This window comes from Delphinus delphis, chromosome 4 (assembly GCF_949987515.2).
Source record: "Delphinus delphis chromosome 4, mDelDel1.2, whole genome shotgun sequence".
NCBI lineage: Eukaryota > Metazoa > Chordata > Mammalia > Artiodactyla > Delphinidae > Delphinus > Delphinus delphis.
In genome coordinates, this window is record NC_082686.1 from 96,989,081 (window position 1) to 97,014,368 (window position 25,288).

A 25,288-nucleotide genomic window follows, 5' to 3' on the forward strand; every position below is an offset into this window, starting at 1 on the left:
CAAAATGAATGTATTCTAATTCCCCCCGTTCTTTCATTATTTATTATCTGGATTAATTCTATGCAGAGAAATTTCCCCTCACTGTTTATTTGCTCACCCTGAAGTACAGTTCGTATAGGAAAGGCAGGATATGTACATGAGTTTTTCCCTTTATTTACTAGTTTTCAGAATAATGATTTGGCTTCTCAGCATCTTCCTGGGGTAACTGCTGAGGTTCTGTTTGTTTCTGAGTATCATTATCGTTAAAAGATGAGATTATTGCTCTTACTGATGCTTCAATTTCCCCATCTTTAGTCAGTGGGTGTCTCTTCAAGTTGGCACCCTAATTTTTTTGACATGATCTATAACTCTCTTGCTTTTTGCCATAACAAGATGTTCAAGGCCCATCTTGTGTATTTCATGCTTCACATTTGAAACAGGCTATTTCTCTGAGGAGCTCTGGTTGCTTTATTTGGGAGTAGTATCCTAATGTGTTATGTGTGTGTGTTTAATTAACAAAAATGTTGCAGACATCTTCTGAATATCACAGTAATCCATTATCTATAATATTTACTTTTCATTCTATTCATGCAGATTTCATATTCACATTTTAGAGAGGGAAGGAAACATTTGAGAAGGTAACATAGTCTAAGCTTTAAAACATAGAGAAGCTATGCTTGTGAGAAAATTCTAACCCTGTTTTTCTTTTGAGGGGCTTTACTAGTGCATCCACTTATAATATGATATACTTTTCTTTCCTCCCTAATTCATAGGTTGTATATATATAATCTTAGGTTATAATATATATACATATTTTTTTTTCTAGATAATGTTTCTATCTATATCTACTTCTGTATCTATATGCATACATGTTCATTCATTGGTCCATCTGTCTGACCATCCATTATATTGGTTGTATTGGGAAGTTGCTTGTTGAATAGTTAGCTTACAGCTCACTTTCCCATATGGTGATTTGAGTAGGAATAAAAGTGCTTTGTTGAGTGTAAGGGTTATATACAGTAGATAGAATAGCTTCCTGCATGTTCTTAAGCACTTTCTTAATGTTTTCTATTTGAGTGTTTGTGTTTGAATTAAGTGGGTAACGGCAATACATGTTGCGGCTAGAACTGTGTCACAAATCCAGAACTGGACAAATCGCTGGTTGTTTATCATTCCCCTAAATTGGCACCTAAACTCTGCTAACTGAATCAGATTTATTTCCCAACAACAGGGGTACTTCTCTGGATTGCTGAGAGACACAGTCTAGGGAACATAAAACGTACTTCTGTCTGTTGCAAGTCTGTTTCCTCTCTTTCTTCTCCGACTCCACTCCTTTCCCTCTTCTTTCTTTAATTGCCAGTTGGATTAGTAATAAAATGACGTTCTGTTTATGAATGTGTTCTTGGTCACCACGTCCTATTAAATCAATTGTTCTCTTAACAGCCTGGAGAAACACATGTTGTCACATACTGAAGAGAGGGAATACAAGTGTGATCAGTGTCCTAAGGCATTTAACTGGAAGTCCAATTTAATCCGCCACCAGATGTCACATGACAGTGGAAAGCACTATGAATGTGAGAACTGTGCCAAGGTACAGTGAATTTGTAGACTACTTGGCCCCTCTGTGTCATCCTGCTCTCTCTTAATCCATCATTTGCCACGGTATATAAAAACAAGGCTTGAGAGGGGAAACTATAAATATCCTGAGAAAAGTAGACGGAGTGTTGTGTGCTACAAGGCATTAGGACAGTGTATAGAAACACTTAGTGGCTATCCTTTTATTTTTGTAAGGGAGGAAGCAAGGCTTGATGGTGAGTTCCAGAACTAAGTGTCACACATCCTTGGTAAATTCCTGGTTCCGCTACTGGCTTTCCAGCGTGGGGTTGTTTTATAGCCTTATGGAGAATGAAAATTGTATCCAATGCACATTACTGATTTCTTTTAAGATCAGTTTGTGAGGAAATCCCATAAAGTTTCTGAATGCCTATTCAGAAAGAATGGGAGACTCCTACATTTGCAGGTTTTTCCACCGAAGTCCCCACCATAAATTATGACTCGGTTCTAATTAAAAGTGTAGTGCCTTAGTGGCCAGGGCTGAACAACGTTAAGAGTGAAACGAAAGCCCTTCACCTTGACCGTAACTCTGAACTACGGGAACGGCAATTCACATCATTGAATTTTCATGTTTCTCAATTAACTAAAAGATGTCCTGGTGTCATGAAAATTGAGTTCTCTTTCCAAAAACTTTTCATAACGTTTGAATATCTTTTCTCATGCCAGTGGAAATGGGGACATTCGACCTTATCTTTAGAGATGTTTTGCTCCCTGATGTGTGGGTAGCTTTTTTTTTTTCCTATTTCTTTTTTTGTTTGTTTGTTGTTTGTTTGGTTGGTTTTCTTAGTACCATGTCCGAAGGAATGATTTTAGCTTGATGGTAACTTAATGAAACACTGTGTTAGAATTTATACCCTAGGGGAACTCCTTGAATAGATTTGGGATACTTTAGTCAAAATCCCCCCAATTTTGTACATAGTGTGTCTTTGTTTAAAGGGTGTAAATAGCACGCCATTTTTTAATAATGTCATGGCCTGCATTTTTATTATCCAACTCCATTCACTCTAAATAGAATCAAAAAGCCCTGAATATGCTCTGACAATGCCACTAATTATTTTGTTCAACTGATACCAGCGCGTACTTTGTGCTAAGTATACAGAACTGAATAATTTGTAAGTCCTGACCCTAGAGAGGCTGACACTTTGGAAATACAACTTTCTTTCGGTTTTTGGGTAAACAAATACAAACAAAACAAATACACAAAACTCCTTCTTGAGTTATTCCCGGTCTTCTTTCTTGTGTCCTAGAATTAAGTTTCTTGATTAATCAGTACTCATTTCCTAGCAGGTTTTCACGGACCCTAGCAACCTTCAGCGGCACATCCGCTCTCAGCATGTTGGTGCCCGGGCCCACGCGTGCCCGGAGTGTGGCAAAACGTTTGCCACTTCGTCAGGCCTCAAACAACACAAGCACATCCACAGCAGTGTGAAGCCCTTTATCTGTAAGTTTTTCACACTCCAGCCCTCCTCCCTGCAACTGTCTCTTGTCCAAAAGGCACTGTGATCAGGAGGGTGGGCCACGCATGGCCATGAGGGGGCCCTCTGAATTAGCGATTTACGGTCTCATCCAGTTGGGCTATTTTCTATTACAAGAAAATCTTATAACCAGATCGATGGTGTTTTGTCTATGATGCCTGGGGTGTTTTCTTTTAGATGGAATCAATAACAGGTAGAGAAGTCGTTAAATAATGTAAAGGAAGCCTCCCCAGGTTGTGGAATTTAATAGAGACAACGAGATTTGTCTCATACTGAAAATGTGTGTGGCTTTGTAAAACAGCAAATCGCAGATACCACTGAACAAGATTAAGTGAGAAAAACCTGTTCTGGATCAGAAAGACCTAGAAGAACCCCACCTGGCAAGGAGGCTTATTAGGACTCTGTGTGTGTGTGTGTGTGTGTGTGTGTGTATGTTGCGGGTGGGATAAAATGCCCTTTAATCTACCCTTTGTTGCTGATCACAGGTTGCAGATCGGTAGTTCTCAGTTACTTGAAAAGCAGAACATTTTCACTTTGATGCTGGACATGCTGCTTCTATAACCCACGGCACTAAGGCAGATTTACGGGCAGTGTATTTCCAGGGGACATCCAATCTGACCACCTACTTAGAATATCCTTGTACAGAGCGCTTTGGTACAAGTACAGCTCAGCCCTCATTTGCCTCTCTTGTCCACCCACCCCTCTTCTCTGTATTGTGCTGAAATGTTTCATATGGAAAATCAGTTGTTCTTAGTCCATCTGGGCAACGACTCTGGACTTCTTTTCATCTATTGCTCGGCTGGGCATATAAACACAGTGACTCACTGAGCTGTGTTACAAAATTTAAGACAGATTTTGGATCCAGATAAGCATAGAACTGGATGAAACATACTCAGGAGTTGGCAAAACCTCTGACTTGGGAACCCTTGCAAAACAGTTTCTCTGACAAATATTCGATGGTTTGTAGTAGGTATATGAGACACTACTACAGGACCTGATGGAAAAACTAATTTTCAGTGCCAACGTGGAGATGCCAGAGACTAACACTCCTCCTTTTTGCCTTTACACAGCCCTCTTTCGTGTTTCCAAGCACCAAGAGAGCTTTTCTTTCCCTTTCCAGCTTACCCTAGCATCCTGTTTTGCTCATATGTTCTTCTGTTCCCTGGTGGGGTAAAGAGGACTAGCAGAGAAACAAAAGGGTGCTCTCTAATCTCCCTTGAGGAAGCTCTGTTGAAAGTCATGGGAAATAAAGTATACAATGGAAATTTTAGACTTCTTGTCTCAAAAAGACATTCCTGACTCTAGGTCGTAATGCCCTAAAATGTACTTGCAAGTGCTACGGACATATACATAGTTCATTTATTTCTGATTTTTCAGAAATGAATTTTGATAAATTTCTCATGTTTTGGTGGAAAATAGGGAGGAATTGACCACAGTGAATTATGATCACCCATTTAATGCTTTCTTTATTATTTAAAGTAAAAGTCAGAAAATAGAAATTCCTATCATCTAAAATTCTGGGATCTGGAATTTTAATTGTGTTGAAATCAAGTGTTTTGCTTTAAAGCACTATAGGGTGTCCCTTTCCAATCAGATTGTGCAGACTATTTCCCATGAATGTATTTTCAGCAATTATTGGTAAATTTAAATAGCAGATGGCATTCTTCAAATATAAAATCTGACAGAGGACCATGGGGTAATTGTGAATAATAGCCGTGTAATTTCAGAACAAAAGAGGAGTTGGTGTGGAGACTTTGGAGTGGAGGAGGTTCACCTAGAGTTGATATCTGTTTCTCACCAGAAGGCCACACACCACGATTTAGCCCCCCTGGTGTGTTTACGGCAACTGTCTCTTATTACAGTGTGCCACCAGGCTTGAGCCCAGAGTCATCAGTGCTAAGGCAATTACTCACTGCCTTTACAGAAACCTCCAGCCTTCCCAAATAGAAACCACATGCTCTAATAGGCTGGATATATTCAAAATACCTCTTAATTTGTTTAATAAGTAGAAAAATGCAATGTTAACTGCTGGCTAATTCCTTATTACTGAGAAGATTACAGTAGAGTATAGACTGCAGCATCAGTTGAGCCACTTACCTGGAGGCCTGGTGGTTTGTGGTGGGCCAGGCCAGATCTTCAAGTGAGAAAAACAAAGCCTCTGCCTGAGGAGACATGCCGGATTGTGTTCTTGGGACCTGATACAAACACCATTCGTTGGTGTAACAGAGCCTACAACCAGGAAAGTCAGATGCACCTCTGTTACTCTTGATTTTCTTAAATCTATCCAGCTATTAGAAAGAAGTGTAGAGAGCAACAATTTCTTTGGTAAAACATTGCTAACCTTTCAAAAACTTAGACCTTGTTTGAATACCCATCAAGATCTTTTCTCAACGCCTTTTAATGCCCAGAGGAGAGGTGTCACTTTCTTAAAGAGTGCACATTTATAATTCCGTCAATATTTTATTTACTATTTCTTGTTATTGCTCATAGCTGAATTAGTATAACTAGCGAAAGTCTCATGTTTCTACCCTCTACTTCATATGGTTTTAATTAGTGTATCAAAGAATTTAAACAGTATGTGTATTTATTGTATATGGTTAACTAGTATATATTTTTAAAGCAGACTCTGGTCAATATTCCAGTAGAATAACTTGAAAAGAAGTCACTCACATCTTCTCTTCCCATTAAAATGCATGTTATAGTCTCTACAATGTCATAAATCATTCCACAGTTGAAAGCGCCTTTAATATTACTAAGCACATTGATATGTGTAGCAATGCATTTTAATTGTTAGTAGTAAAAGAAATAGACAGAATCACTTGGTACTTCCTGTTTGGTTGTGTGTGGGATAATCCAAGTTCTGGTTGAGTTTTGTATAACTGAAGGTCTATAAAATCTTCTTTGAATTTTCTTTTTAAATTGTTATCGTTTTGACTTTGGAGCTTAATTTAAAGGCAGTCGTCACATGAAAGAAATAAGTGTTGCATTTTGTCTTCAATTTAATTTCTTATATAAATTGGTTTCAACAATTACCAACAAGGCATATCATGTTTCTGCATGTATTAAAACGTGCACAGAAGCATGAAAGTAAGCTCACACGTAAAGGGAACTCATCTTTATTAAAGTAACGTAAAAGGTGTGATGCTTGGGAAATGGATACTATAATCCTGCCAGGCCGTGTATTGAGTAAGATTCCTACCTAGCAAAGGAATGATTAAGGGTTACGGAGTTCCATCTTAAAATGTACTTAGATCTATTCACACATATATGAGGAAGAAGATGTTTTACTTTTCTGGCAAATTCTCGGGGACGAGAGTTATTTCCCAGCTGCACCCACTGCTGTGTTCTTACTGGATTATAGCATTCAGCGCACTCTCCCCTGCTTACTGTAGTTGGCTGTACCACGTAGAAGTCAAGCCCGCAGATAACCCGTGAAGATATGACAACAAGTGGACATGTTTCCCAAGGACGGGGTTTCATAAATGCAGGAAGGTTAGCACAACCACTGGTGTGAGGGGAAGTCAGAGGACGTGATCATAGTTCATGGGAACCAGCAATGCAGGATGGGCTACATTCAATTTAGTTTCCTTTGCGGGCTTAAAATAGCGCCATTGTAAATTATGTCAGTCTTTCTCAAATCATGAAAATGATTGTTAAAAATGTCTCAGAATACACAATGTACATTGTTGTGTGGCTTTGATGTGTGAATGATGAGAGCATATGATATAATACAAATTAAATAATGGTAGAGCAGTCACAGGCTTTTTCCCCAAGGGGAGCGGGAATAAAGGTGAAGTTTCTGGTCGAGGGAAAGGCTGTTTTATTTTGTGTTGATGCCTACAATATAGAATTCTTTAAATGGTCTAAAATTTTAAAGGGGTTCCTGTTCTGTGTCATGTTTAGTACATCTTAAGAATTTAATCGTAAAGATTCTGTTAGTGTAGTAATTGGGTGGGAAGTCAGTGCATGCTGGAGTTTGACTTTTTAATAAATATTTAAGTACACAAATATGATACAAAATATTATGCAATGGGGATGACAGAATATTTATATATATCTGAAATATTTGTGCTGTCTCAAGACATTTGTCAGGTTGGATGCCTTGCTTTGGAATCTAGTGAAACGGGGTTTTCTGTGTTTGGAGCACCCACGTTGGTGCCTCCGACGTCTTTTCCTGGCTTTCTAATTGAAATTTGGGGTAAACCAATTGTGATACTTGCTAAATTCAGAAGCAGTTGCCATAAAGCCTGAGATTCTTTTTTGTTGTTTGCACACAGGTGAGGTCTGCCATAAATCCTATACTCAGTTTTCAAACCTTTGTCGTCATAAGCGCATGCATGCTGATTGCAGAACCCAAATCAAGTGCAAAGACTGTGGACAAATGTTCAGCACTACGTCTTCCTTAAATAAACACAGGAGGTTTTGTGAGGGCAAGAACCATTTTGCGGCAGGTGGATTTTTTGGCCAAGGCATTTCACTTCCTGGAACCCCAGCTATGGATAAAACGTCCATGGTTAATATGAGTCATGCCAACCCGGGCCTTGCTGACTATTTTGGCGCCAATAGGCATCCTGCTGGTCTTACCTTTCCAACAGCTCCTGGATTTTCTTTTAGCTTCCCTGGTCTGTTTCCTTCCGGCTTGTACCACAGGCCTCCTTTGATACCTGCTAGTTCTCCTGTTAAAGGACTGTCAAGTACTGAACAGACAAACAAAAGTCAAAGTCCCCTCATGACACATCCTCAGATACTGCCAGCTACACAGGATATTTTGAAGGCACTATCTAAACACCCACCTGTAGGGGACGATAAGCCAGTGGAGTTCCAGCCCGAGAGGTCCTCTGAAGAGAGGCCCCTTGAGAAAATCAGTGACCAGTCAGAGAGTAGTGACCTTGATGATGTCAGTACACCAAGTGGCAGTGACCTGGAAACCACCTCGGGCTCTGATCTGGAAAGTGACATTGAAAGTGATAAAGAGAAATTTAAAGAAAATGGTAAAATGTTCAAAGACAAAGTAAGCCCTCTTCCGAATCTGGCTTCAATACATAATAAGAAAGAATACAGCAATCATTCCATTTTCTCACCATCTTTAGAGGAGCAGACTGCGGTGTCAGGAGCTGTGAATGATTCTATAAAGGCTATTGCTTCTATTGCTGAGAAATACTTTGGTTCAGCAGGACTGGTGGGGCTGCAAGACAAAAAAGTTGGAGCTTTACCTTACCCTTCCATGTTTCCCCTCCCGTTTTTTCCAGCATTCTCTCAATCAATGTACCCATTTCCTGATAGAGACTTGAGATCGTTACCTTTGAAAATGGAACCCCAGTCACCAAGTGAAGTAAAGAAACTGCAGAAGGGCAGCTCTGAGTCTCCCTTTGATCTCACCACTAAACGCAAGGACGAGAAGCCCTTGACCTCAGTACCCGCCAAGCCTCCAGTGACGCCGGCCACAAGCCAAGACCAACCCCTGGATCTAAGTATGGGCAGTAGGAGTAGAGCCAGTGGGACCAAGCTGACAGAGCCTCGTAAAAACCACGTGTTTGGGGAAAAGAAAGGAGGCAACGGTGAACCAAGACCAGCACCTGATGGTTCCTTACAGCATGCTAGACCCACTCCTTTCTTCATGGACCCTATTTACAGGTAAGGGTGGATGGGAGACCGCTCAATGTGGACAGAAGAATGAAAGGCAGTTTTCACACTCTAAAGTTACGGCTTTTAACAAACCTTTTTTATTATTCTTATAAAGCAGAAAGTAAAGTTGTTTGATCTGGTGAGTTCATTTTTTATTCGGAAAGTCAACTCATTAGGTTTGGACTTATTTTTGGATGTCTCCGAATTTGGGGTTTTGGAATAGGCCCACAGAGTTCTTTCCCTTGACAATAAATTTATTTTTAAACACATTTTTTTAAGTGGAAAATATGGGAAAGCCGTATTTAAAGCAAGTTGTCAAGTGGCGGAAGAATGAGGCTCCTGAAGGATTAATGCAAATATGTGTGGGTACTTAAATGGGTCAGGTTATTCGGAATGAGATGGGACATAGCAAGAGTTTACTCTTTGTTAACCTACGAACACATCCTTAATAAGTGCTGGTCCTATTCTGTTTCTAAATAAATCTCTTAGGAGCCCCATGTAACTGAAATATTAATCACAAAAATGCTTTGTATATAATGTGAGTGGTCGGCTTAAAAAACACATCTCTGTTTAATGCCTTCATTATCCAGTTTCCTTTGATGCATCCAAAAATTTTGGGGGGGGGGAATATGTGCTAATAAAAAGCCTCTTAGACAGTACCCTGTAACACTCGACCATTCAGAAAGATTTAGTTCTTAAAAACTAGTCTTCTTCGAAGTGTATGAATAACAATAATTAATTTGTGATGTATTTTAAATATTACCACAAGTTTTCACATTTACTTTCTCATTCAAGTCGTGAACGTTGTCAAGAGTTAATGGAAAATGTGGATAATTTTTTATTGGACTTATTTAAGCTGGGAGAATTTGATATTTTTGCCTGATTCTTTTTTTTAATCAAGAGACAGTTTTGTTCAATTCCTTCATTCAACAATATTTTTTTTGAGTGCCTATGACTTAATAGGTACCACAGCTGCAAACTCTTTTCCCTTCAAACTCTTTTTCTACCTGTATTATCTTCAATGCATTAACCAAGAAACATTGCCAGTGTGTTACTTGAACATGACAAGGGGCATAGAAAAGGACAGTACAAAAATGTCTCAGAGCCATCATTACCATGCTTGGGCACTATTTTTTTTTTTTTAACAATTATTATATTTTCATTTCTGTGGCAGAGAAAGAAAAAGAAGGAAAAACAGATCTTCCATATTTTGTGTGTAGCTTGTATGTTACACATGGCCAGTAAGGTTGTATTTCCAACTCAGCGATATGTCTCAGCCCTTTGTGAAGATAAGTTCTCAGACTCTCTTTCTTAGACCCTCCCAAGGGCAATGGGCTTCCAGTTCCTTCATACACCCATTCCACTCTTCTCCATCACCTCCTAACCTCCCTCCTGCTGACTCTAATCTCAGTCTTTTCTCTGGCATGTCAGTGTCAATTGAGGCTTTAGGCATGTCATTTTACCAAATTCATGAAAGACCTAAACTTACCAGTTTTAGTGTAAGACCTGGGTTGAAATCTCAGCTTTCCCATGTCTTAAACTCTTTTTAATCCATACAATGGGTATAAGAGCACCTATTTCAGTAAGTGAAATAGTGTATGTAAAACATAGCATACGTACAATTTCAAGAAGTGGGAGCTGTTTTTGTTTGTTTTGATTCTATTTTAAAGTATACTTATTTAACGGTTTTTAAAAGGAAATCACCAACGGTTCATGAAGGAAATTAATTCAGTCCACGATGTCCTTTCCTATATGCTTAATAGAAAATAGAGTGACAAACATTTCTAGAGCAGAAGGGCTATATTGATAAGTTCGATAATGTCTCTCCCTGTCTTTAAAAAGTTCCTCATCCTCTCCCTACCACCCCCCTTTCACCTACTCTGTTTATCAGCAGTAACATCCAAAAGAAGCTGCCTGTGCCTGAGAGCGGCTAGCAGGGTGTGTAGTATGCTTAGAAACTCTCCTGCTGACATTCACAAATGTAGAAGAAATACGATGACGATTTGAGGAAGCACCTTCTTGAGAGAAAATGACTTTAATTTTTAAAATGAGCCCTGTTCTTATGCTTTTGAAATCACCAAGCCTTTTCGTGTACATTTCAAATGGAAAGGTACAAATTTGTGACCAAAGCCTCTGATTTCATGACTTCATTTTTTACATTTCCTCATTATTATTATTACTAGTCATTCAATAGGATTTTTCCATTATAAAAAGGACCTTCTTTCTCTGAGCGCCTAGAAGTGCCAGGAGTATTCTTCAAGAACTGAACAGATGTCTTTATATCTTTATTAGGGTGCTTCCCAGCAACCTACCATTTGCTTTATTGTTAGCTGTTTAAATGTCGGCGAGTACGCAGGGATTGATATATGAGACTGATTCATCTCCAAAATCTAATTTTAACCTTTCAGAGTAGAGAAAAGAAAACTAACTGACCCACTTGAAGCTTTAAAAGAGAAATACTTGAGACCTTCTCCGGGATTCTTATTTCACCCGCAAGTAAGTATTTTGAATTTGAGACTTCAAGCTTGTAAACTAACTTGTTGATCCTGAAAAGCAGGTGCAATGAAATGAAAGAAATCTTGAGAACACTAGGATTTCCTATGACGCTGGTGTGGAAGAACACAGGAAATTCTAGCAGAATTAAAACCCAAACTCTTTAAAGAAAAAGTAGTTAATATATGTGAAAAAACAACATGGTTTTGCTGTTAAATTATTCTCTATTAACGACTTACTGAGCCAAAGTGTATTTTACAGTGAGCAGAATTCAGTTAAGAAATTAAATATTGAAGTTGCCTTTCATGTTAAAACATTTGTGATAGTAAGAAATGGATCGTAGTGTGACTTGTCCCAAACTCATGACGGTCGTTCATGTTCTTTCAGTGCTTAGATAAAAACAGGAAATGAGTCTACCTGACAAGTTGTTACCATAGAGGGTGAAGGAATTTATCTAGAGACCACTGGGCATTCCAGCAAAATTCTGTAATTGCACAAGAATTCACCACGATACACAGAGCTATTTGCTGGATGGAGTTGTGTCCATTTATCAAAATATGTACAGTTTCTCACTGCAAGGAAAATACAAAGCAGCGTTATCTAATTGGTTCATCTTTATGTCCCTACATATTTGGTCATTTTTTAAAAAGCTGACTTACGTATCAATAAAAATGTGGAGAATTGTATTGAAAGAAGAAATATGTAAACATCTTGAGTCTGGTTTCTTAATGATATTTTATTTTTTGTTTACTTATTAGTAATATAAGCTTTGGTCTATAGATAGTAAGCAAAATTTTTATGAAAATGCTTGAAAACAGAGTTAACTGATTTATTCTGTTTCAATATATTCAAACCAAAAATTACGCTCCTCTAATAAAATTGGTGGAATTCTATGCAAGCTGTCTTATAGAACGTTATGAGCTAATTAAATTAAATCATGGGATGGGATATGACTCTTCCCTCCACCTTTCATGCCCCTGCCACCACCTCTTCTTTCTTCATTTTTTAAAGTACTTTCCTAAACTTTGGACATCAAAGTATGAGAGCTGAAATACCATATTCTGGGTTAGCTGGAGAAATCTATCATTGCTCAAAAATTCTCTCTATTTTAAACTGCAAACATATATGATTTAGTATTAAAGGGGTTAGAAATGTTCCAGTTAGTATTCATTTTGTGTAGGAAGACTAAGGAATGATATCATTTATTAAATTATTTTATGGAAAAGAAGCAAGTTTTAAAATAGTAAATGTTTATCGGGTGCTTATTTTCCACATTTAGGTTGACCTAAATTGCACTTGCCAGCCTCATGAGCTAAAAAAACTGAACATAATGTGCGTTTTGTGTCAGATATTACACAAAAGTATGTCTCTCTTGATAACTTCCTAACTAAATGCTTATAAGGATATTATAGTTATCTACATTTAATCACAATAAATCAAGTCGTTTTCATATTCTAATTATCTTTAAAATCTAGTAATTAATCATTTCAAAATTAAATGCTGTGAGTACATGGTATAAGGGAGGGGGAAAAAAAGCCACTGGGATTCAGTGTCTTTGAGTGACTCAGTCTATTGGCTCTTAGTTTCCTTACCTGTCAGATGAGGGAGTTGGGTGTAAGGTCCCTATCCTCTCTGAAGTTCAGATTTCTAGCAAGCTAAGGTAAATTTACTGGTTCAGAAGATGGGCAGTTTTATCTATCAGTATCTTTACATGTGCATGCAGCTGTTGTAAATATAGTATATACATGTATGGAGGTTCCTTAAAAAACTAAAAATAGAACCACCATACGACCCAGCAATCCCACTACTGGGCATATACCCTGAGAAAACCATAATTCAAAAAGAGTCATGTAGCACAATGTTCACTGCAGATCTATTTACAATAGCCAGGATGTGGAAGCAACCTAAGTGTCCATCAACAGATGAATGGATAAAGAAGATGTGGCACATATATACCATGGAATATTACTCAGCCATAAAAAGAAACAAAAGTGAGTTATTTGTAGTGAGGTGGATGGACCTAGAGACTATCATACAGAGTGAATAAGTCAGAAAGAGAAAAACAAATACCAAATGCTAACACATGTATATATAGAATCAAAAAAAAAATGGTTCTGAAGAACGTAGGGGCAGGACAGGAATAAAGACGCAGACATAGAAATTAGACTTGAGGACAAAGGGAGGGGGAAGGGTAAGCTGGGACGAAGTGAGAGAGTGGCATGGACATATATACACTACCAAATGTAAAATAGATAGCTAGTGGGAAGCAGCCACATAGCACAGGGAGATCAGCTCGGTGCTTTGTGACCACCTAGAGGGGTGGGATAGGAGGGTGGGAGGGAGACACAAGAGGGAGGAGATATGGGGATATATGTATACGTATAGCTGACTCACTTTGTTATAAAGCAGAAACTAACACACCACTGTAAAGCAATTATACTCCAATAAAGATGTTAAAAAATGAATTAAAAATATAGTATATACATGTTTTTAATCAAATAATATTAATATAAGAAAATCTGCTATGTTTTAAGATTCCCAAAGTTAATGAAGGACCACAAAATATGAGGCGCATGTACAGTGCTTGCAGTACAGCAATCACCCACTCAGACCATTGAAAATATGCCTGTGGGAGTCACAGTGGCAGAGTTTTCTTCCCACACCAGAATGTCGCGTCTTGGTATAAGGGACTGCCCACTGCTGCGTGTTGCTCTAAGAACAGGACCTAACGGTGATATTCAGCTATTTAACACATCATATGTGATGAATACCGATCAATCAGAATGGACTCCTGCCATTCTGGAGCCGGGTCCTGGAAGCCCTTGCTGCACCAACTGTTCATGCTTTAGTTGCTGGCCAGTGGGCTGTCTGAAGGGTCTATTGGGAGGAGGCCAGGGCTGCAGGAGGACGTTCAGGGTAGTTGGGGCAGAGGCTGTTTACCAAAGACTACATAAATATTTCATTATTTTGATAACCATCGTGGCTATTTTCCTGTGTTAGGGCTGTGTATCAGTGGGGTACAGGTGGCATAAAAAGCATAGCCTGAGAGAAGCTTGGGTCACTCAGTTTTCACCCACCGTTCAGACCAGTCTGTTCTTTCAGAAAATCTGCCTCAAATGTTCTGAAGTTTCAGCAGAACGTTCTTGTTCTTTCTAGTCCTCTATCAATTCTGTCCTAGCCTCAAGATCTACTTTCCTACAAACAAACAAATGAAAACAAAGAGAAACTGCCCAGGATTTGGGGCCAGAAATAACCGCTTTAGAACTGGCTTTCCTACTTATTCACAAAAATGCTTCGGTTTTGAGCGATGTAATTCATCTCTCCGAGCCTTCTCTATCAGTGTAATGGGAACACCCCTCCAGCCTTACCAGGGGAGCTGCAAGGATTAGTGATCACGTACATAATGTGTTTAGCATTGTGCTTGGCATATGGAAGGACCTAGATGAGGAAAAGCTCTTATTATTGGTTGCAGAAGTATTCCATTTTGAATATAAAAGGGTGTCAGTAAACTACCCTCCTGCCATCCCCTGAGCCCAGGGGCTATACCAAGTATCTAGAAGTCCTTGGAAAGATGCTTACTGTGTTCTTCGTGCTGCCTTGTTGGGCAGCAATCAGGGTGGCACAGAGCAAGAAGCCAAAATGGAAGGACTTGCCTCTGCTCCCAGGGCTTGCCATGATTTTGTAGCTAGATAAGTGCTTGGTTAAGACCATTTGCTGCTTCATTTTTCATTTAAAGTATATTGGAGCAAATCACATGGTCCCTCTGGGCCTTCTGTATCTTCATCTTCAGAATGAGAATAATACCTACCCTATCTACTTCTCAGTGTTATTATAATAATAAAGAGGAGATCACATGTTCTTGATGCTTCAGGGAAAACCTATATGTAGATAGATGTGTAAATGCTTGGTAGTGGTATTCTCTGGGCAAGCCTGATTTTACAATTTTTTGTATGTCTTTGTATTCTGGCCTCCTCCTTCCCCAGTGCACAGTGCCTAATCAATGAAAGTCAAACACCTCAGTGGATATTTATTAAATGTTATTGAAAGATTATTAGTCCATCTTATTGCTTTTTGGAATAATGTATATTTTTCAAATCCTTGTCAAAAATACCCCAAACGTATAGGAACACATACTTCAAAATCAAAAGGTAAATGCTGGTTTTATTATTCTTAGGGTCTAAATTCCTCTCAGTTCAGTTCTTAAAGAAGTATGTTTGCTCTGTCGGGCCACTGGAGGACTATTTAGCTTTCTATTTTTCTCTTATAAATAAGTTAGTTTAATATAGGGGTGAAATAAACACTACAGAGTTTCTTCCTGAATATGTGGTTGAAAATTACTTGTGGAGTCTCAGATTATAATTTTGAAAAGAAGATGACAGCCACAGGAGGTGAGATGGAGGAAATGATATTACCATGTGATCTTTGGAATGTCCATTTCATTGGGTGCTTTGCATTTTGGGTACTTTGCATTCACTTCGATAGCTCATTTGAATGGCCGTAGATATCACTTGGCAATTATACTATTATAAAAGTGGCTATTATTCCTTTGTTTGATTTTCCTATACGTTAAATATTATTTTTGGTTATTTATATATTTCATTTTCAGATGTTTGACTTTGTGTTGATCTGCGACAGAGACTCTATTTTACTTCCATTTCTGTCCTTTATGCATTCGTTTTTTGAATTTTCTTCCTTTAAAATGTCTACTTGCTACTGTATCCCAAGGAACTGGGAAAAAGACCAAGGTCTTTTCCCAAGTTATCATTTATATATGGGTGTGAAAATCACTTAAGTCTTTTGCCTTTCATCTTCTTTTGTGCTTTCAACAAGTGTTTCTTGTGTTAGATTTCTTCTGTGATAAACCTTTCATCATTAAAAACTGTGCATCTTCCTTACTGAAGATACCATAATCTAAGAAAGCAAGACATATCCCCTTTAACCAACCAAAATGATATTTTTGTTTTTTTTTTTTCTTTTTTTTTTTTTGTTTTTTTGTTTTTGTTTTTGTTTTGCTGTATGCGGGCCTCTCACTGCTGTGGCCTCTCCTGTTGCGGAGCACAGGCTCCGGACGCACAGGCCCAGAGGCCATGGCTCACGGGCCCAGCCGCTCCGCGGCATGTGGGATCCTCCCAGACTGGGGCACGAACCCGCGTCCCCTGCATCGGCAGGCGGACTCCCAACCACTGCGCCACCAGGGAAGCCGCAAAATGATATTTTTAAAGATGTAACATTTGTGTTTTCTGATAGAGCTTCTAACTCACTGAACTTTTCTCCATTGATTCTTGTCATAAATTGTCATAAATAACTTGACATTTGTAGTTCTTTTCATTAATATCCTTCGGTGTTTGGCCTACTGATGGTCTCAGTCCCATCCTAGTAGAAGTCAAGCAGTTTTTTTCCAAGGACATTACTTTTTTGTTACTCAGTGATTCACATTTGAGTAAATATCTTATTTTCTTTGTTACTAACATTGTAAAAATGCAAGAGACTGTATCTTTTTTGCAGGAAATTGCTTAATTTTTAGTTATTAAAGTAAAATTTAGGACTCTTGTTTTGCAGTGAGTACAAACAGATAAAAAGGAAGTGTCTACTTTGCTATTTAAGATTTGATAGTAAGTAGTATTTAGCTTTCTTGGAAATAAGCACATTCTGGTTTATAACCATGATTCTAAAATTTAATGTAGGTAAATAGAGGAGACTCAGCAGTGTTATAAAATTATTAATTTTCATTTCTAAAGCTTTTACTCAAGATACAGTTACATGATAAGCAAAAATTACTTAGTATAAATGTTAATTTCTCAAAGGATAGATTGCAATAAAGATACTGATACAGAAGTAATTTTTTGTTTTTTGTTTCAATTTTGCTCCCAGTTCCAACTGCCTGATCAGAGAACTTGGGTAAGTTTCCTACTTATATTTTTGACTAAAATAACGTAGAATTAAAAGGAAAACAACTTACAAGTTGCCATACAGACAAAGAATTCTGAGCCCTTTCCATAAAATAATATGGCTTTAGCAGATAGATTTCCAGCTTTGTCAAGCTGCAGAATGCCTTCAGTTATAATTGGGCATTTAGTGTGCTATAAATTGTTTACAGAAAGAAGTTTATTCTCTAAATCTGACCCATTCCATGTAATTATACCTTGATGTAGAACTCTTTCTGGGCACTTTAGAGCATGTTGTTAAAAGGGACTTCAAGATGGGTCACTAAGTGGAAACAACCATTATTTGGGGGAGCCTGACCAGCATGTTAAAGATGCTTATGATAAAGCCTTCAAAAGGATAAAACCTGAACTTATGTGTAGACACAAGATGACATTGGAATTCACATTCATATAACCTGGGGCAGAACTTGGTTCTGGCTATGTGGAGTCATAAGACTAAATGTTTAAAAATCTTTATCTAACTAGTGAATGTATCCTTTCGCATTGGGTCCATTTCCTCAACTTTCTTTTTTTTTTTAAAGTTTAAAAAATTTTTATTGGAGTATAGTTGATTTACAATGTTGTGTTAGTTTCAAGTGTACAGCAAAGTGAATCAGTTATACATATACATATATCCATGCTTTTTAAAGATGATTTTTCCATATAGACCATTACAGAATATTGAGTAGAGTTCCCTGTGCTATACAGTAGGTTCTTATTAGTTACCTATTTTATATATAGTAGTGTGTATATGTCAATCCCAATCTCCCAATTTATCCGTCCCCCTCAACCTTCAATTAATGTTTCCAGATACAGTCAGTTGACATCAGTAGGGGAAAACTTTATTTTTTATTCAAGATACAAAGAATACTATTTATTTACTTTTCACTACCAAATAAACCTTGAGTCAATAGAAATATATGTAAATAACATATATTACAAAATCTCCTCTAAGTGTATGTGCTTTTACTCCTTCATTCTCCTCTTCACTCAAAATTATCCTGATTCTGAAGTATGGGCAGAATCTTGGAATGTAGTTAAATTTTCCTTTAGTCACCATATAATTATATATAAATTATTTTAAGTTAGAGCACTTTGGCAGCTACCTATTTCCTCTATCTGATGTTAGTTTTCCTTTTAGAACAGAAGTTCTTCTATTTTATTTCTTCTGTGGAATATGTGATGAATTGTGATTTTTCTCATCCTATCAACTTTTAAGGATTAAGTTCATTTATTTCCAAAGTATAAGAGTAGAGAGACAGAAACTTCCTTATTAGGCAAAGCTGTGCAGTAGACAGCGTTGTTCTTTCATTATCCTGGCTTATATTTCCAGTGTTTCTTGTCTGCCTCTCCTGGCAAAGGTCTGTCCAGAATATCGTACGTCATCGTCCTCAGTATTTCTAACGTAGAGTATTACTTACTAGTAGCTTTGCTGTTAGGCGCTTCAAGCATAAGGTGCTGTATCCTACACAAATGGCCAGTGCTTCTACCAACTTACAAAGCCAGTTCAGATTTTAAGTTAGACGCCCTTTCCTGATAGTACAATGGTATAGCAACGGCCATTGCAATGCTTTGGAAACACTCCCATTCTTTGGCTCATAGGTTTTTCAAAGCAATAATTTATATTTGTACTATAAAATATAGATATTAGTGGAAAGTAGTAAAATATTAAAGTTTATAATTTTGAGTGGTTAAAAAACCCTATAATTTTATAATCATGACTGCAGAATGTGATATGTGGAATGAGACAACCGTAAAATATGAATATGTATTTCTCCCCCAAATGGCCATGACTTTAAGATTTCTCTAGATTATCAAGTGAATAAATATAGAAAACTACCAAATCTACAAACTTTCCCATCATAAGTTATTTATGAAAAGTTAGTTATTTTATGATAAAGCCATGTGTAATCTAATTTGTGAAACATTAGGTCACATAATTCATGGTGCCATTGGACATATCATTTTGTATAATCAGATTGTCACTTTAATAGTTTAATGAGAAACTTCTTTATGTCATCAATTATTGGCTGCCAGATAAAAAATGTTAAGCTAAGTGCTTCAGACCCAGTTGATGATATCTTGCCTGCTGAAATGTTTTTACAAATACTAACTTTATTTGACGAGAGAGATAGCTACATTTTTTGGTAGGAGCTAGGGAATTGTGTCTAAATATTAGTTTGCGTCAGTATAAAGTTAATAGCCCCTTGGGGACTGGAAGGGGGTGAAATGACTTCCTTTTCCAGACATCTGGCTGCAGATACCATCAACAACTACAATATATGTAAATAAAAATTACTGTTCCATAGGAAAAAAGCTGTCATTTACTGATCGGAGATTAGCCTACGACATTAATAGGACAGAGGGCAATACGTTTTTAAAATATATGATGTGATTTTTCCTCCTTTTTTCCCCCATTCTCAGCAAATGTCCTCTTCATTGCAGTACACATTGTTCCCCCTTCATTGATTTCTTCATAGTTGAAAAGTATATCTAGCTAGATTCTGTTTCATTTATCCCAATTCATCTTGATTTTTAAAATACCAAGTCAGACTTTAAAATGAATGTCAAAACTTACCACTTCTACAAAATGCATGTTATTCCAAGAGGAGTATCACATGAGTCAGCCCAGATAGCTAGAGAAAGTTGAGGTTTGGACCCATACATTAGATAAAACTCATCTTAATCCAACACCTTAATCCAAGATATGGACCAGGGCTGATTGTTGGTCACAGAATGGCTAAACTACCCCAACTAGCAGATGTCTAAGTCACTTTTTTTAAAAATTAATTTTTATTGGAGTCTAGTTGATTTATAATGCTGTATTAGTTTCAGGTGTACAGCAAAGTGAATCAGTTATACATATACACGTGTCCACTCTTTTTCAGATTCTTTTCCCATATAGGTCATTACAGAGTATTGAGTAGAGTTCCCTGTGCAATACAGTAGGTTCTTATTAATCTATTTTATACATAGTAGTGTCTATATGTCAATCTAAGTCACTTCTATCTGTCCTAATGGAGAAACTTACTCTTTTCAGCTGATGTCAAGTGCTGTGAGAGCAAATCTTTGGAAGATGAGAGGAAGGATTCAGTGATGGCTTTTATGTTGTTTCGGTGGTTGCTAGCCGGAAAGAAAGTGGAGAGGGGGTGTGTGTCTGCGTATGTGGTGTTAATAGCTGCCCTCAGCTCCCTTCCCATCTTTCTTCTCTCCCTCTTCCCCACTCTGACTTAATCCTCTTTTCATTTGACACCCCAAGCCAAAGGTGGGGGGTGGCTTATAAGAAAGGCACTTGGGTAACCCCTATTCTTTTTCTTATTATCTTTAAGAATGTTGTTACTTAGTCATCAAGTCCGTACTATATTTTGTTATTTCTTAATGCTTTTCCCAAATTGAAACAGTTTGAGGTGAAGTAATCACAGTGATCTTCCTTTAAAAGGAGCTATTAGCAGCTACTAAAGCAAGACACATTTCTCAACAGCCAATTGCTCTTAAATAACTTGAAGGACTTGTAGTTTATACGTGCTGGAGATGAAAGCCGAGAATAATGATAGTCATGAGTAAGCTATTTTCCATATAAAAGGAAAGTGTTTCTACAAGATGTATTGCCCCAGGAATCCGAGTGTGTCGGCAGGGCGGACACTCAAATGATTTAAAACCACTAGATAATGAAACTTTACTCAAATATTAAATGTACATAAATAAAACATTTATAATCATCACCCATGCACTTATTATTTTTCCCAATAAATATATGCGGTCATGCCCCTTACCCCTGCTTGTTACTGCTAATCAGCTTGAAGGCCAGAGGTCATTTTTCACTCAGACAATTTATTCCATGGAGGGTGGAATATCAGAATGATTTTCTGCAAGCAACAATTAGAAGGAATAAATGCAAATAAAATAGTATCATAAAATATTTCTGGATTGATTTTTAATAAATAAAATCCAAAGTAATATGAAAATGCTAATGCTCTGGTTAGAGGGGGATAATGACCATATTCAGCAGGGACAGAGTTTCCTTCAACCTCTATGAACAGCAGCATCATTTTATATCTCTGCCCTGTGATCAGTATGTGTCAAAATCCTTCATAGTGACAAATGTGCTGTCCGCTTGCATCTGTGGAGAATGTTTTAGCAGCTGAGTGATTATGAATCAAACCCCTGAGCTTATAGCCCCTACCGCCTCCCAGTGCGTTCACATTTGTCGTCTGACAAGTAAATGTATCTTGACTTTCCTCTGAGATTTTTTTTGCACCATGTTTGATGAAAGACATTTGGCAAATTGGCAGTGGTACCCTGTACATTGCAATTTGTAGCTAGCATTAGGAGTCTGGGCATGAAATGAGAGGGCAGGCTCCAGGATAAAGGGAAAAGAAAGAAAGCTAACTACAACATGAATAGTCATTTGAAGAATCAAGCATACAATATTCCCTTTGTAAGAAGAGAATCATGTTTAGGCCATTCGGTTAAGATTTTGCTCCAGTTTAAGAAGTCAGTGGTATTCTGTCCAGCTGTGTGTCCGCGGAGTATAAATTTTGTTAATTTTCTTTTTGAGTATGAAGTGTTGCCTTTTATTTTTAACCTGGACTCATAATAAATTGGAACTCCAACTCTGTCTTACCATCTTATCAGCAAAAGAATCTTTTTCTTGGGTTGATCGGTTGCTTGAATGTATAGTTGTTAACATTTTTAATCCTTGCATGGGGTCTTCTGGTCTACCGCCCCCGCCTTTTGAGAAACAGAGTGCAAACACCTTTTAAACAGCTTTGTGAGTTCTCCAGTGGCATAGTGCCCTGAGAACCAAATAAACAATGGGTGAGTTGATTTTACAAGATGGCCTGAGAGTTTGCTTTTTCTTCTTAAAAATTCAGTAGTAAGCAGCTTCCAAATAAAACGTGAGCATGGGGGAAACAACATTTTGGGAGGGTTGAAGGAAAGGTGAGAGAGTCTGTCTAACTATAGACAGGATCAAGCTGCCTTTGAAAGTAAATGCCACCCTCTGTTTATGACTCTGTCGAATATGTGTGCAGGAAGACAAAAACTTGAAGATTATAAGCAAAATAAATTAGGTTTTTTGAGGGGAAGAACCAGGCAGCATAGTTTTTCTTCAAGAATACTGCTCTAAGAGTTTGGTCATACTTACAATGCCCGTGCCAGGTTATGTGAAGTTATGATAATATATCATGAACTGTCATTTCAACTTAATCTTTGTCCATGACAAATGAATATTTCACCAAAATTCTTTGTACATAATCACACTTAAAAATCTAGTATATCCAGATATTAATTTAACATAAAGGACTGTTTACACATTTAATTTTTTCTTTCTGCATTGCATACATTTGGCTAAAGCTATAACTTTGGAACACCTGATGTTTTTCATGCTGTGAGTTCTTTTCATGGGACTCCCTACTTCCTATGGTTTTTATTACCTAGACAAGGCATACAGGATCTCTTGCTATAATTTCCAGTTTACTATTTTTTTTTTTACTGTTTATTCGGAAATCTCACAGACCGAGAAGATGGTGGACTTGTGTCCCAAAGAACCATCTTGCCGGAGTTAGATTCAAGCTTCTTTTATACTAAAAAAGGAGGGAGTAAAGTCAAACATTTCCTGGTTCCAGCCAGCCTCTGGAGGGGATGTATTAATTTCTTCCTTCCTGCAGTCAGTCATTCACAGGTGGGCCTGGTGATCGTTGACAGCATGATACTAATGCTGTCTCTTAATTTAATAAAAAATCTAACGGTTTTATTCTCTCTCATGTATTTCATTGCTCAATTGTATATCAAATTATTACAAAATGGTCTAACTAAGGGCTTATGGAAAAGTTCACTTGGCACTTTGTAAGCTTAATTCTACCTTTGTTATCTTTGAGATCAATGAATTCTCTCATTTGTTTAATATTGGGACACTACAGTCTCTTTCTACAGCCCCTTGCATTCAGCAGATTTGATGCTTCCCTCTTATTAATCTGTTCCTGGTTTGCTAGAGATAATTACAGAAGGAAGGATGTCTGCCCCATCCTTCATGGTCTTGTGCTTTTGCCTTTCAGATGTCAGCTATTGAAAACATGGCGGAGAAGCTGGAGAGCTTCAGTGCCCTGAAACCTGAGGCCAGTGAACTTCTACAGTCGGTTCCCTCCATGTTCAACTTCAGAGCTCCTCCCAACGCCCTGCCAGAGAACCTCCTGCGGAAAGGAAAGGAACGCTATACCTGCAGGTAACTGCAAAGTTAATCATGGCCTGCTTTCCAAAAATCTCCCCTCTGATTTCAAAAGGCCCTGCTGTTTGTTTTGGAAATTATTCTTGATTGGATGATTAATAGCAACCATGATAGATCTCAAGCACTTCAAAGTACTCTTTATTTAGTGGGATATAAAAATAGTGGTTTAAAAAAATTATTATTAAATGAAAATTTTAACACAGGCCATTTGGTTGTGATAAATGAGGTTGGAAATGGTCCAAATGCTATCTACTTGTTTCACTTTGATATTTATGAATTTTCTTTCACAGTTAATTATTTTCATCCAAAGGTATAATACTACTGTCCTCAAGCATATATTTATTAATTGTCATGGCATTGAAGAATAAGGCTATTAATGAAGGACAAATAAGGTCGATAAGTGAAGAAAACTAGTTAATAAGTTTCTTGTTACTCATCAGTAGTACAGTAAAGCTCTTTTTTGGTTTCTGTTTTCTTTTTTAATAAGTCATACTTACAATTTCTGAATTGTCTTCAGAAGTTTGTGGCATCTGACTCAGGCATATCAATTTATCTGCTGTTTGGAAAATGTGTCACTTTCTTTCCAGAAAAGCTTTTATAGGAACATACCTTGATGGATGAGGTCTTAGAATCTTGTCCGATCTGATACCCCTCAATGTACAGAGAGTTGTCACTGTGCCTAACATGTAAAATGAGTTGAAACATTTGAAATCTGTTTACATCAACCCGGAATCACAGGCTCTTGTCATTTTTTAATCCCCTTGTCTGGTTCAGTTTTGTGAATGTGAAGATACAGAGTTAATAAAAGAGGAGCACGGGGGTCATCAAAACTCAGGTCTGTTTTCATAAACTGCTTGCTTATGCATGAGCAAATTCAACCGGATCTCATAACGCAGTCTTTATTTGTAGAGTTATTTATATCTGTAGAATGGCTTTGTTGCAAATTTTAAATACCAAAGACATGTGAGTTCCATGCAAGATTAATTAATTCAGGAATAAGCATCTGGCTTCTATGCAGCTTGAGTGGAATACAGTCAATTGTGCTGACTTTCTCTTATAAACATCTTTTCATAATAGATACTGTGGCAAGATTTTTCCAAGATCTGCGAACCTGACACGGCACTTGAGAACCCACACAGGAGAGCAGCCTTACAGGTTTGACAATGATTTTTACTAAATGTCTTGATAAATATTGTAATAAAGTAGGCCCATTGCCACAATTTTAAAAGAGGCTATTTTTGTGAATGTCTGTCTGTTCAATTTTGAGTCAAAGAAGAATTAACTAATGGCTGGGGTTAAAATTTAGAAAAGTCCTAATTTCTTGAATCGTCTTCTTATATCTCAGTTTAAAAGTTCTAGCAGTGTCTAGTATAGAATAAGCGTTTAAGAACTGTTATACATTTTTAAAACTAAGTGCTCTCTCTCCTCAGTGATTCATGCCTTTTTAATTGACAATAATCATAATCTTGCAGCCTCCCTCTTCCAAGCCTTAAATCTCTGCTAGGAATTAACAACCCGGATATATCTTTGTTTTCCCAGTACAGCTAAGTCAATGTCTACAGGTCCCATTAGGAGGTTTAAAGAATAAATTTTAAACCTGGAGAGGAGGAAGAAAAGGGAGCTAGGGGTAGAACAGATAAAATAGAATATATTATAGGAAGGGAGCAATTCTGTCAACAATTTCTCAAGTGCTTCTTAGCTTATTCTCTTAAGTGTCAAAATTAGCCATATGACACATGGCACCTGTGTTTAATTTTAATATTATTGTTTACTAACAAACAAAACTAACCACCATTCTCCATTCCAGTTTTAAAATATCACCTACATTGTTGAATGTGTATGCCTTGCACATAGTATTAGGTACTCATGAATATTTCTTCAAAGAATGAATGTTATTTATCTTAAGTAATATCGTAATTTTATTCTGCTTTGAAATTCTTATGCATTGCGTA

At 37.4% G+C, this 25,288-nt stretch overlaps 1 protein-coding gene across 1 annotated transcript in view; it reads left to right on the forward strand.

Moving 5' to 3' along the window:
• MECOM (MDS1 and EVI1 complex locus) overlaps positions 1-25,288 on the forward strand; it is a 568,111-nt gene that overhangs the window by 527,548 nt on the left and 15,275 nt on the right. Inside the window, exons 6-12 of the mRNA XM_060011178.1 lie at positions 1,423-1,570; positions 2,881-3,034; positions 7,346-8,702; positions 11,102-11,189; positions 17,058-17,084; positions 23,167-23,333; positions 24,414-24,491. Coding sequence (XP_059867161.1) covers positions 1,423-1,570; positions 2,881-3,034; positions 7,346-8,702; positions 11,102-11,189; positions 17,058-17,084; positions 23,167-23,333; positions 24,414-24,491 — 2,019 coding nt within the window. The remainder of the gene's footprint in view (positions 1-1,422; positions 1,571-2,880; positions 3,035-7,345; positions 8,703-11,101; positions 11,190-17,057; positions 17,085-23,166; positions 23,334-24,413; positions 24,492-25,288) is intronic.